This window comes from Silurus meridionalis, chromosome 23, assembly GCF_014805685.1.
Source record: "Silurus meridionalis isolate SWU-2019-XX chromosome 23, ASM1480568v1, whole genome shotgun sequence".
Taxonomy (NCBI): Eukaryota; Metazoa; Chordata; class Actinopteri; order Siluriformes; family Siluridae; genus Silurus; species Silurus meridionalis.
In genome coordinates, this window is record NC_060906.1 from 26,188,475 (window position 1) to 26,200,630 (window position 12,156).

The following is a 12,156-nucleotide window of genomic DNA, read 5'->3' on the forward strand; positions in this document are numbered from 1 at the left end:
GATGAAACTGTAACTAATTAAATAAAAGTGTAAAATAAACAAAAATAGAGAAAACGTTGCCGGAGCAGTCGTGACGGCAGCCGATCTCACCGGCGCCATCTTGGATCACCCAATCACCCAATATTGAATTTCACCCGTGTCCCTTGTGCACAGAGATTTCTCCAGATTTTTTGAATCTTGATGTTCTGAGATATTCAACTTTTGTAATTTGATGTTGAGAAACATTATTTTAAAATTGTTGCACAGTTTATAGACAGTATTTCACAGATTGCTGAAGCTCTGCCCATCTTTACATATTTTTTCCAGACTTGTTGCAGAGTCTCAACTTTTTTGAGGCGTGTTGCAGGCTTCAAATTCACAGAGGGCCAGGTAAGTCTGGGCAGCTTTTTTCCCTTAATAAATACTGCATTTTGTATTTACTCGTGTTATTTTTGTGTAATATTGACATTTGTCCCAAAAATGTCTGCATCATCTGAGGCCCCTAAGTGACTTTAAACTTCCCTCTCAGGTGCTAAAGACTTTCTACACCTGCACCATTGAGAGCGTCCTGATGGGTAGCATCCTTCCTTGTTCAGGAACAGCACCATGCATCCAAACAATGGACTCTTTTCTTTGATGCATTTAGGGAAGTGATTCGGCTCCTTAATCAAACACAAAGAGAATGAGGAGGAGCTTCTTCCCGCAGGCCATTCAGAGTTAAAACCAGGAAACACCCAGCAACTAGAACCTGGACTTTACTCTTTGTCTCACTTCCTTCTTTGCACAACTATTATTTACAATTATTCACTATTATTTGCAGTACTTGCACTAGTGGAACTTTAACTCTGGACCGAGCCGCTCTAACTCTGGACTGGACGAGCACAGCGACTCTTTATACCTTTTTTACTTTTATATTTATATCAGCACATGGTCACTTTAATGACAATTACAATCATACTGGGGCACTTTAATCTGTACTTCTGTCACACACACACATCCATCCCTCCTGTTTAATTAATGTATGTGTTTATACATACATAAATATACACACACACACACACACACACACACACACACACACACACACACACACATATATATATATATATATATATATAGTGTATTTACTTTTTATACTGTATAGTCAAATTATATTATTCAGTCAGTAGTATTGTAGTATTCAGTCTACACTGGCTCCCAATTATAAACTGACGAGTAAAGCACAAAATGTTCTCGTGCCACAGTATTTGAGTGAACTTTGGTCTGTTATGATCCACCACATCTACTTTAATCAAAAGGTGCAGGCTATGGGTCAGATAATGGCAATTTCCTTCAACAAAGTCACCGCTGGCTCACTCATTAAAGATAAACTTATAAAGACAAATTTTTACAAAATCCAGTCCAAAGTACTAAACAAATAAAACTGAACTAAATAATAATTTAGTACATGATGGCAAAAACTTGTCAAAACAATGAAAAGGGGAAACAATAAAAAGGGGAAAGGGAAAAAAAAAGGAAATAAAAAATTATTTTAAAAGGCTCCTTTAGAGCACACAGATTCTCAAATAGAAACAAGAGCAAAAACTTATAAAAGTTTGTCTCAAATCAAGGCTGAAGACACAGAGAACAATACACAAAGTGCTGAAAATGCAACAGCAAAAACCAATGAAAAAAACTGGGGCACGGGTGGTGGTTTAATTACCCCAGGTGATGATACTTAACTAACTGGCAGGGGAGAACAACATGAAGGAAAAATTGGACTTCTTGTGGCTAAACATGAAAATAACACCAGTTCAAAATCCTGACAGCACTAAGATCAAGCAATTGAGGTTTAAATGAGGCTTAAATTCTGACTGAAACATTTGAATGCTATGTAGGTGTGAGTAGACCTGCTGTGCTACAATCCTTTTTATGATCTGGGAAATAAAGATGTTTGATATTGACCTTTATAATTAGGGCTTTAATCATTTCCAGTGTAAATGATTTGGGTAAATATCCAGTGTTTGGAGAAGCTTTGATTGTTTCTCAGATTTTCAGTTTGAAGAAACATGTAGGTAAGAAATTACAGCAACACTGAGCTTTCTAGAACTCAGGAGGCTCTCTGAACTGCCGAGTGGCCTCATGACCTTCTGATCAAAATCCACATTTTAACCAAGTGAGAAATGGTAGTGAGGGTCTGAGCTGTGGAACTTCTGAAAAGGTGGTCATGATTTTAAATCGCAGCTTTGCCATTGAGTAAGAATTTTACGCCTCAAATTCTCTGTTGTTTAAATGATGTAGTTGAAGGTTGATCTGGACATGGGCACCTGTTTAATGGCGTTAATGTAAATGTAAATCACTGAGTTTCCAAATCCTACTGTAGTTTGTGTCTATTTGAGAGAGAAAGCTGTAGAATTGACTATTGTTTAGTAATGAATGTGTGTGGAGCAATTCCCAAACTCTCACCCAGATAATCAACACTTGCACCACAATAAACACCTAAAAATCACCCCACATGGTGCTGCTGAACATGTTCCCCACATGAACAGCCTAAAGATCCATGAGGTTTCTGCTGCTGCTGTTCCTGCTGTCTCTGTGTTGTATCTGCTCTGTTCTCTTCTAGTCTCCAGGTCACTACACCACAGACCTTGTCTTTACAACATGAATTAAATGCTAGTAAAAATAAACAGAAACACATTCTCAAAGACAACAGAGTGCTAATAAGAGTGTTGATAAGAGTGCTGATAAGAAATCCTTGAGAAGGTTCTAAATATAGACTTATGAAAACTGGAGCAACAGAAAATATCAATTTTCTGGTAAGTAATAAGCTGAAGGTTTGATGAAAAAACTTTCTACTACAACATTCTCAGTTCATGATACCAAAGCATTCAACACAAAGCCCAAGAAAACTGAACATGCTTACAATCTCTCTCTCTCTCTCTCTCTCTCTCTCTCTCTCCACACACACTATAAAACCCTGCTGAACTTTACCTCAGGACTCAATGCTACAACACTGTGTCCAACTCCTGTCTGTTCAACAGCTGAAGATCTGAGAAGCTCAGGACCTTCTGGTGAGCGACACTAATCTCTCTGAACCTGCTTTGTGTTCTGCTAATTTTTTTATTATTTATTAAAATATTTATACTTTAAGATTTTCACACTAATAACACGGAATACATCTATTTTTTTTTTTTTTTATTATTAAAACCTACAGGATCATTAATCCTGTATTATCAGGACTTTATAGAACTTTTTGATAGTATCTGATTAAAAAGAGATGAGCTGAATGACATCTGTAACAGAAAGTGATGACTCTTGTGAAGGTAATGTTTTACATGTGAGCATGTTGTAGTGTTTCTTCATATATATGTGTGTCTTCGTCTTACATTCACATTTACATTTACAGCATTTATCAGACGCCCTTATCCAGAGTGACGTACTAAAGTGCTTTGAGTCTCTAGTAATGAATAAATCTACACTGTACACCAGATTACAAACTTAATATAAATATAACTCTTGAATTCTACAAACTTGGAAAGTGCTAATTTAAGTGTTCGGAAGATGAAGGTCTTCAGTCGTCGCTTGAAGATAATCAGGGACTCTGCTGTACACACATCTAGGGGAAGTTCATTCCACCACCTCGGTGCCAGAACAGAGAAGAGCCTTGAAGTGTACTTACCTCTCATTCTGAGAGAAGGTGGTACCAGTCGAGCAGTGCTGGAGGATCTCAGACAGCATGGTGCAGTGTGAGGTGTGATGAGGTCTCTGAGGTAAGATGGCGCTGGTCCATTTTTGGCCTTGTAGGGAAGCATCAGTGTTTTGAATCTGATACGTGCAGCTACTGGAAGCCAGTGAAGTCGTGCAGCTGCGTTTTGGATCATTTGCAGTGGACAAATAGCGTTCAGGGGAAGACCTGACAGCAGACAGCTGCAGTAGTCGAGTCTTGAAATAACAAGAGCCTGAACAAGCACCTGGGCAGCCTGTGTGGAGAGAAATGGTTGAATCCTTCAGATGTTGTAGAGAAGAAATTGACAGGAGCGAGCCACATTAGCAACATGTGGGAAGATGGACAGTTGATTGTCCATAGTTACCCCAAGGTTGCAAGCAGTGGCTGAAGGGGAGAGCAGAGAGTCATGGAGTGTTATTTGAAGATCTTGACCTGGAGATGAATCACCTGGGATCACCAGCAGTTCTGTTTTGCTGGGGTTGAGTTTTAGTTGGTGAGCACTCATCCATGAAGATATGTCTGACAAGCATGCTGAGATCCGAGAGGAAGCTGTGGTATCTGATGGAGGGAAAGAAAAGATGAGTTGAGTGTCATCTGCATAGCAGTGATAAGAAAACCCATGTGAGGATATGACTTCACCAATGGAGTGGGTATAGAGAGAAAAGGAGGGGGCCAAGTACAGAGCCTTGTGGTACACCAGTGGTGAGTCTGCACGGGGCAGATGTGGATCCCCTCCATGTTACCTGATATGAGCGACCTACAAGGTAGGAAGCAAACCATTCCCATGCTGTTCCGCATATACCGAGGCTCTTGAGGGTTGACAAAAGTGTCTTGTGGTTGACTGTGTCGAATGCTGCTGAAAGGTCCAGGAGGATAAGTACAGATGACAGCTTGGCTGACCGAGCAGCATGCAGTTTCTCAGAAACAGCCAAAAGGGCGTCTTTGTGGAATGTGCCGCTTTGAACCCAGACTGGTTCGGATCATGGAGGTTGTTCTGTGAGAGTGACAGACAGTTGAAATTTAGAAAGAAAGGAGAGAAGTGATACCGGTCTGTAGTTGTTGATGTCTGATGGATCCAGAGCAGGTTTCTTCAAGATGAGGGAATGACCATTGCTTACTTGAAGGTAGTTGGTACATAGCCAGATGTTAATGACCCATTGATGATTGTGGAGATGAAGGGCAGGAGATCTTTTGTGATGGTCTGAAGCATAGTTGAAGGGATTGGATCCAGAGGACAGGTGGTGGGATTGCAAGGTTGGATGACTTGAAGTATCTCATCTTCTGTTAAGGTTGAGAACCTTGACAGAGATGAAATAGATTGCTGGCTGTGTTGTGTTGTGTTGTGTTGTGTAGTCATTGTTGGGGAGGAAGTGAAGATCTGGCAGATTTTCAGGGGGGTTGAGTAGTGAAGAGATGATGATGTGGAGCTTATGAGGATCTTGTGCAGAGGCCTCAAGCTTGTCCTTGTATAAGGCAGTTTTAGCAGATGTCACATCCAAAGAAAATTCTTCTTCTCCAAAGAGAATACTTCTTCTTCTATCAGCTGCTCTCATTAGATGTCTCCACTGGGGATCATCTGCCTCCATATCCCCCTGTCCTCTACATTTGCCTCTTTTACACCAACTACCTGCATGTCTTCCCTCACCACATCCATAAACCTCCTCCTTGGTCTTTCTCTTTTTCTCCTCTGAGCTCCTGTCTGACCTCTTCCCTGAACCTCACACTACAGTCTTCCTCCATCTTATTCTTCTTTCAGTCCTCACTCTCCTCCTCTTCTTCTTCACCTCCAAAACCATCCTACAGACCACCATCCGATGCTGTCTAGCTACACTGTCCCCTGCCAACACCTTACAGTCTCCAATCACCTTCAGGTTGCATCTCCTACATAGAACATAGTCCACCTGTGTGCACCTTCCTCCACTCTTATACGTCACCCTATGATCCTCCTTCTTCTTAAAATAAGTGTTCACCACTGCCATTTCCATCCTTTTAGCAAAATCTACCACTATCTGCCCTTCCACATTCCTCTTCTTAAAGCCATACCTACCATCACCTCCTCTTTACCTCTGTTCCCTTCACCTACATGCACATTAAAGTCTGACCCAATCACCAATCTTTCATTCCTAGGTTCACCTTCTACCACTTTATCTAACTCACTCCAGAATTTTTCCTTCTCCTCCATCTCACAGCCCACTTGTGGAGCATAAACACTGATGACATTTATCATCACGCCTTCAACTTCCACGCGTTCATCAGTCTCATCAGAAACCCTCTTCACCTCCACTACACTCTTACTGTACTCTTCCTTCAGAATCACCACTACACCACTCTTTCCATCCACACCATGATAGAACAGTTTAAACATCTCCAATGTTCCTGCTCTTACTCCCTTTCCACTTGGTCTCCTGAACACACAACATCTCTACCTTTCTCCTCTCCATCACATCAGCTCCCTCTCTCCCTTTACCAGTCATAGTACCAACATTTAAAGTACCAACCCGAACCTCCACTCTCCTTCACTTCTCCTTTTCCTGCTGTCTCTGTAGACGTCTTCCTCCTCTCCTTCTCCTCCACTTTTGTGCTACAAAAGTAGCACAATTTACACTGGTACCCTGTTGGTAAATGATACCTGTGGTGGTCGTTGGTAATCCGGGTCTCGCCCGATCCGCTATGAAATTCTGATTCATGATCCACATATTTGATTTGGCACATGATTTACACTTCATAACACAAACCTCCACATTTATCTGGACTTAGACCGACACTAAGAGTCACCTGACCTGTGTAACACTAATGACTGGATTTTCTACAGATATGTGTGCAATTTTTACATTTCCATCACAGAGATGAACTGGATCATTGTTCTAGTGGGCTTCATGTCCATAAACCTCTCAGTATGTCTCAAAGGTATGAATTTACTGATATTGTTCAAATTGTAATTTTTCATGATTATGAAAAACTGAAATATAACATGTAAAGAATGTGTATGTATATAAAAAAAAGTCTCATATATACAGTGGTCCCCCGGTTATCGAACGGCTCGGATATCGAACATTCCGGTTAGCGAACGGTTTTCCGAACGAAATTTCGGTCCGGTGAACGAACAAAGTTCCAGTTATCGAACTCCACCCACACTGCCCAACCCAGCGCGAGGGGAAGAAACTGCTTCCGCTTCAACCATCGCTGAGTAAGCATCTATCGCAACTTCTGTTTGTGAACAATATTATTATATGATATTTAGCGGTAGGTACAGTAATCATTTTGTTTCTTACTCTTGTAAAGTTGTTAATTTATACTTTTACCGAGCCAACACAAAATACCCGCAGAGATCGGGATAATCCGGCAAAAGGCAGTCCATAAATAATATCCACGGTGCTTTACGGAGGAAGCCCGATTGCGATGAGCTCAATGTGGGCGGGGCACGCATGAGCGAAGGAACAGGGCATTCCCTGAAGCACCGAGGTATGACAGCCACCGTAGGGGGCGTGGCAGGGGGACTTCTGACAGTATTAATACGGCTAAAAACAGGAAAAAATGGTTAATTATTGGGTATTGGTGGAGTTCGGGAATGGATTAATTGGTTTTCCATTATTTCTTATGGGATAATTAGGTCCGGTTTTCGAACATATCGGATTTCAAACGGTTTTAAGGGACGAATTAAGTTCGATAACCGGAGGACCACTGTATAAATATATATGCAGATCTCCAAGACTTCAATGTCTCATAAAGCCTTTTCCACCCTCTTTGGATTACCCCAATTTGTTTGGATTTTTTGGATCTCCAGCAATATTTCAACATCTGATGGACCACATAGTGAATATGTTGTTGCCTATTTAGATTACAATCATTTACAGTAACGACTATATATATATATATATATATATATATATATATATATATATACAGTATATATAGTGGGGCAAAAAACTATTTAGTCAGCCACCAACTGTGCAACTTCTCCCACTTAAAAAGATAAGAGAGGCCTGTAATTTTCATCAGAGGTACACTTCAACTATGAGAGACAAAATGGAAGAAAAAAAAATCCAGAAAATCACATGTCTGATTTTTAAAGAATTTATTTGCAAATTATGGTGGAAAATAAGTATTTGGTCAATAACAAAAGTTCATCTTAATACTTTTTTATATACCCTTTGTTGGCAATGACAGAGATCAAACGTTTTCTGTGAGTCTCCACAAGGTTTTTACACACTGTTGCTGGTAGTTTGGCCCATTCCTCCATTCAGATCTTCTCTGGAGCAGTGATGTTTTGGGGCTGTTGCTGGGCAACACGGATTTTCAACTTTCTCCAAAGATTTTCTATGGGGTTGAGATCTGGAGACTGGCTAGGCCACGCCAGGACCTTGAAATGCTTCTTACGAAGCCACTCCTTGGTTGCCCGGGTGGTGTGTTTGGGATCATTGTCATGCTGAAAGACCCAGCCACGTTTCATCTTTAATGTCCTTGCTGATGGAAGGAGGTTTTCACTCAAAATCTTACGATACATGGCCCCATTCATTCTTTCCTTTACATGGATCAGTCGTCCTGGTCCCTTTTCAGAAAAACAGCCCCAAAGCATGTTGTTTCCACCCCCATGCTTCACAGTAGGTATGGTGTTCTTTGGATGCAACTCAGCATTCTTTCTCCTCCAAACACGACAAGTTGAGTTTTTACCAGAAAGTTCTATTTTGGTTTCATCTGACCATATGACATTCTCCCAATCCGCTTCTGGATCATCCAAATGCTCTCTAGCAAACTTTAGACGGTCCCGGACATGTACTGGCTTAAGCAGGTCTGCAGGTCATTCACCAGGTCCCGCCGTGTGGCTCTGGGATTTTTGCTCACCGTTCTTGTGATCATTTTGACCTCATGGGGTGAGATCTTGCGTGGAGCCCCAGATCGAGGGAGATTATCAGTGGTCTTGTATGTCTTCCATTTTCTAATAATTGCTCCCACAGTTGATTTCTTCACACCAAGCTGATTACCTACTGCAGATTCAGTCTTCCAGCCTGGTGCAGGTCTACAATTTTGTTTCTGGTGTCCTTTGACAGCTCTTTGGTGTTGATCATAGTGGAGTTTGGAGTCTGACGGTTTGAGGTTGTGGACAGGTGTCTTTTATACTGATAGAGTTCAAACAGGTGCCATTAATACAGGCAACAAGTGGAGGACAGAGGAGCCTCTTAAAGAAGTTGTTACAGGTCTGTGAGAGACAAAAATCTTGTTTATGTTGTAGGTGACCAGATACTTATTTTCAACCATAATTTGCAAATAAATTCTTTAAAAATCAGACAATGTGATTTTCTGGATTTTCTTTTCTCATTTTGTCTCTCAGCGTTGAAGTGTACCGATGATGAAAATTAGAGGCCTCTCTCATGTTTTTAAGTGAAGAACTTGCACAGTTGGTGGCTGAATAAATACTTTTTTGCCCCACTGTATAGATACATACACTAAATATCTATCTATGTATCTATCTATACTGTATAAAGTGCTGATGGTGAATTTCCTTAGTTGTCTTAGAAATAAAAAAAAAAAACATATTTTAAAAAACATTGTGTAGTAACCTCACATTTCTTTCTGCAGAACTGGAATATTCCACTCCGAGGAGCTGCAAAGAGCTGAAACAAAGATTTGATTTCAATACAGGTGTGTGTTCTTTCATCACATCACTACACATCTGAGAGAAGAAGAGTTTCAGATCCTCCCTCAGCACTACAGTGTGGAAGACTGTGTTGATTTCTGATGCATGTTGTTGCAGATGGTCTTTATTACCTGAGCACGGCGAGCGGTGTGGTGTATCAGACTTACTGTGACATGACGACTGCAGGAGGAGGATGGACTCTGGTGGCCAGCGTTCATGAGAACAACATGTACGGGAAATGCACCACCGGTCAGTGCTCCAGCTTTATGTGTGTATTCTCATAAACTCTAAAGCTCCTCTAATCCTCCTCTGATGTTCCTGTAACGTTACTGTGATGTTCCTCCTGTAACATTTGTGTAACTCTGATGTGAAGGTGATCGCTGGTCCAGTCAGCAGGGTGGAAGTCCAAATGTACCCGAGGGAGATGGATCGTGGAGTAACACCGTCACATTTGGCACTGCAGAAGCTGCAACCAGCGACGACTTCAAGGTTCAGATCAAAATAAGTTCCCACATGATGAGGTAAATCTTCTTCTTCCTCTTCTTCATCTTTGTACTTTACCCCACAGAATCCTGGGTATTATGACATCACAGCGGAGGACGTGGCGGTGTGGCACGTTCCCAATAACAAGAGAGTGGATCACTGGAAAGTGAAATCATTCCTGCGCTACCACACAGAGACCAAATTCCTCAATAGCTATAGAGGAAACCTCTACAATCTCTTCAAGGTGACACAAAACCTTCTAGCAAAAGCTCTGATCTACTGTCTTATAACATCATCTCACATTTATCTATTGATGATGAAATGCTCCTATAAGTTTTACACTCACGTTTCTCCTGTTTTCAGTTATTACCAGTGAAGTTTGGTGTAGGAACCTGTCCTACTAACCACGGCCCCTCTGTCCCTCTGGTGTACGATCTCGGAGACGCCACTTCCAACCATAACCTGTACGGACCCAACATCAGAGGTGGAGTAGAACACATAATTTCATTGTGTATTAAATGGTGTAGATCAATGTGGTGATCTTTCTGGCCCAGGAAAGAGGAAGTGCGAGGCAGACGACTTCACTGGCAGTTTCTTTTTCACTTGGCTCAATGTGGAAGCCCAGATACTCCGGCCCAAGTGAACATTTCTTTGTGTTCGTTGTAAGATTTTCGTTGTAATTTTTTTGAGTGCCGTAGGTGCTGCTGCCAGTCGTTACTGTAAATGATTGTAATCTAAATAGGCAACAACATATGATGTTGAAATATTGCTGGAGATCCGAACAATCCAAACAGAAGCATGACAAATTGGTGTAATCCAAAGAGAGTGGAAAAGGCTTTATGAGACATTGAAGTCTTGGAGATCTGCATTGTTGACCTTCCTAAGTCCACACAGAGATGGACTGACCCATCAGATCTGGTCACCAAGACCACTCATGCTTGAGCCATCTGCTTGGATAGTTCACAGCATGGTTTTCTCTCTCTTTCCTCTCAGAGGATCTGCTCCTGCCGTTTATCTTCTCATCACTCCCTGTGGCAGAGCACACACTCTTTAATACAAATCGTGGCCATGTGAGCGAACTTTACCTCTCACTTCCTTCAGTTCAGTCCTCCATTCACAAACTTCTGCCACATGGATGGAGGGTAGAGGACGTGAGGGCTGTTTTGTGATTTGATGAAATATTTTTATTACTAATGAAATGAGTAAATGAGATTGTTCTACACTGAGTATGTATATAACTAATATCTGAACATCTCTCCAGCACAAACTCAATCCGGATTCATCACATTCCGAGCCATCAACACAGAAGGTGCGGCAATGGCGATCTGCTCAGGAGTCAAACCCACAGGCTGCCACAATGAACACGTGAGAATAAAATCAGTTCTGTTTATACAGCAATTAAAACCGGATTTATTCATATTCCTTCTGCACCAGGGCACTTCTGAGATAAAGCCTTCTCTTTGAGAAGACATCTACGTACCCCTTGGAGGTCTTTATTCTGTCCGAATTTCAATGTTGCAATCACAAATACAACATTACACATGTTAATCAATAGATCAGTAAGTAGGTTAGTAAGTTAGAGATGCATTAAAATGTTAGCCCTAGTACTAGATTATGCTAAAACACTGTGTGTGTGTGTGTGTGTGTGTGTGTGTGTGTGTGTAGTGCTGTGTTGGAGGAGGTGGTCATTTTCCTGAAGCGTCTCCTAGACAGTGTGGAGATTTCACAGGATTTGACTGGGACGGTTACGGCACTGGGGTTGGATGGAGCGCCAGTAAGCAGGTGACCGAGGCGGCGGTGCTCATCTTCTACCGCTGATGGAGAACATTCCAGAATCAACTTCACACAGGATCCATTACTTAAATCACACATTAGTACAGTGTTCATTACTGCATACCTCTCTTGTGGTCTCTCTCTCTCTCTCTCTCTCTCACTTCTGATTCATTTGCAAAACTTTGTGGACTGAATGGGCTGAAAATTGTGTAGTTGTGTTTGTGGGTTAGTTGCCTTTAATCCTGATTTAATGAATTAATAAATCTAAGAGCATTAATCTGTGTGTTTGTCAGTGTTTCATTTATAGAATCAACAAAAGTTGCGGATGTTTCAACAAAACAAAAGTTGCGGATGTGAGAATAATAATATGTCCTGTTGGACACTGTATACACTGGTTTTCACCGGGGCCTTCAGTGGTGTCCTACCTGAATCAATCCACCTCTTAATCTGCTGCATCACTCACAGGAATCTCATACAGAGAGAATGAATGTCATCAATAAAACAAGAAACCCAGTGATCGCAATTCAACATGTCTCCTTTCACTGGAGCCACAACTGCACCTCCACATACATCATCAAAA

General features: G+C 41.4%; 1 protein-coding gene across 4 annotated transcripts; it reads left to right on the plus strand.

Moving 5' to 3' along the window:
- The first annotated feature begins 1,784 nt into the window (after nucleotides 1-1,784).
- On the plus strand, nucleotides 1,785-11,853 carry LOC124377106 (intelectin-like). Of its 4 annotated transcripts, XM_046836430.1 has the most exons (11): nucleotides 1,785-2,774; nucleotides 2,955-3,029; nucleotides 3,173-3,281; nucleotides 6,530-6,592; nucleotides 9,263-9,325; nucleotides 9,438-9,569; nucleotides 9,694-9,809; nucleotides 9,889-10,047; nucleotides 10,167-10,287; nucleotides 11,065-11,168; nucleotides 11,469-11,853. In XM_046836430.1, the coding sequence occupies exons 3-11, from the start codon at nucleotides 3,245-3,247 to the stop codon at nucleotides 11,619-11,621; spliced, it is 948 nt and encodes a 315-aa protein (XP_046692386.1). In that variant the 5' UTR covers nucleotides 1,785-2,774; nucleotides 2,955-3,029; nucleotides 3,173-3,244; the 3' UTR covers nucleotides 11,622-11,853. The 4 variants fall into 4 exon arrangements, with proteins under 4 accessions (XP_046692386.1, XP_046692389.1, XP_046692387.1 ...); XM_046836433.1 differs by lacking the exon at nucleotides 6,530-6,592 and having other exon boundaries at nucleotides 1,787-2,774; XM_046836431.1 differs by lacking the exon at nucleotides 3,173-3,281 and having other exon boundaries at nucleotides 1,787-2,774; nucleotides 6,498-6,592.
- Nucleotides 11,854-12,156: the final 303 nt, after the last annotated feature.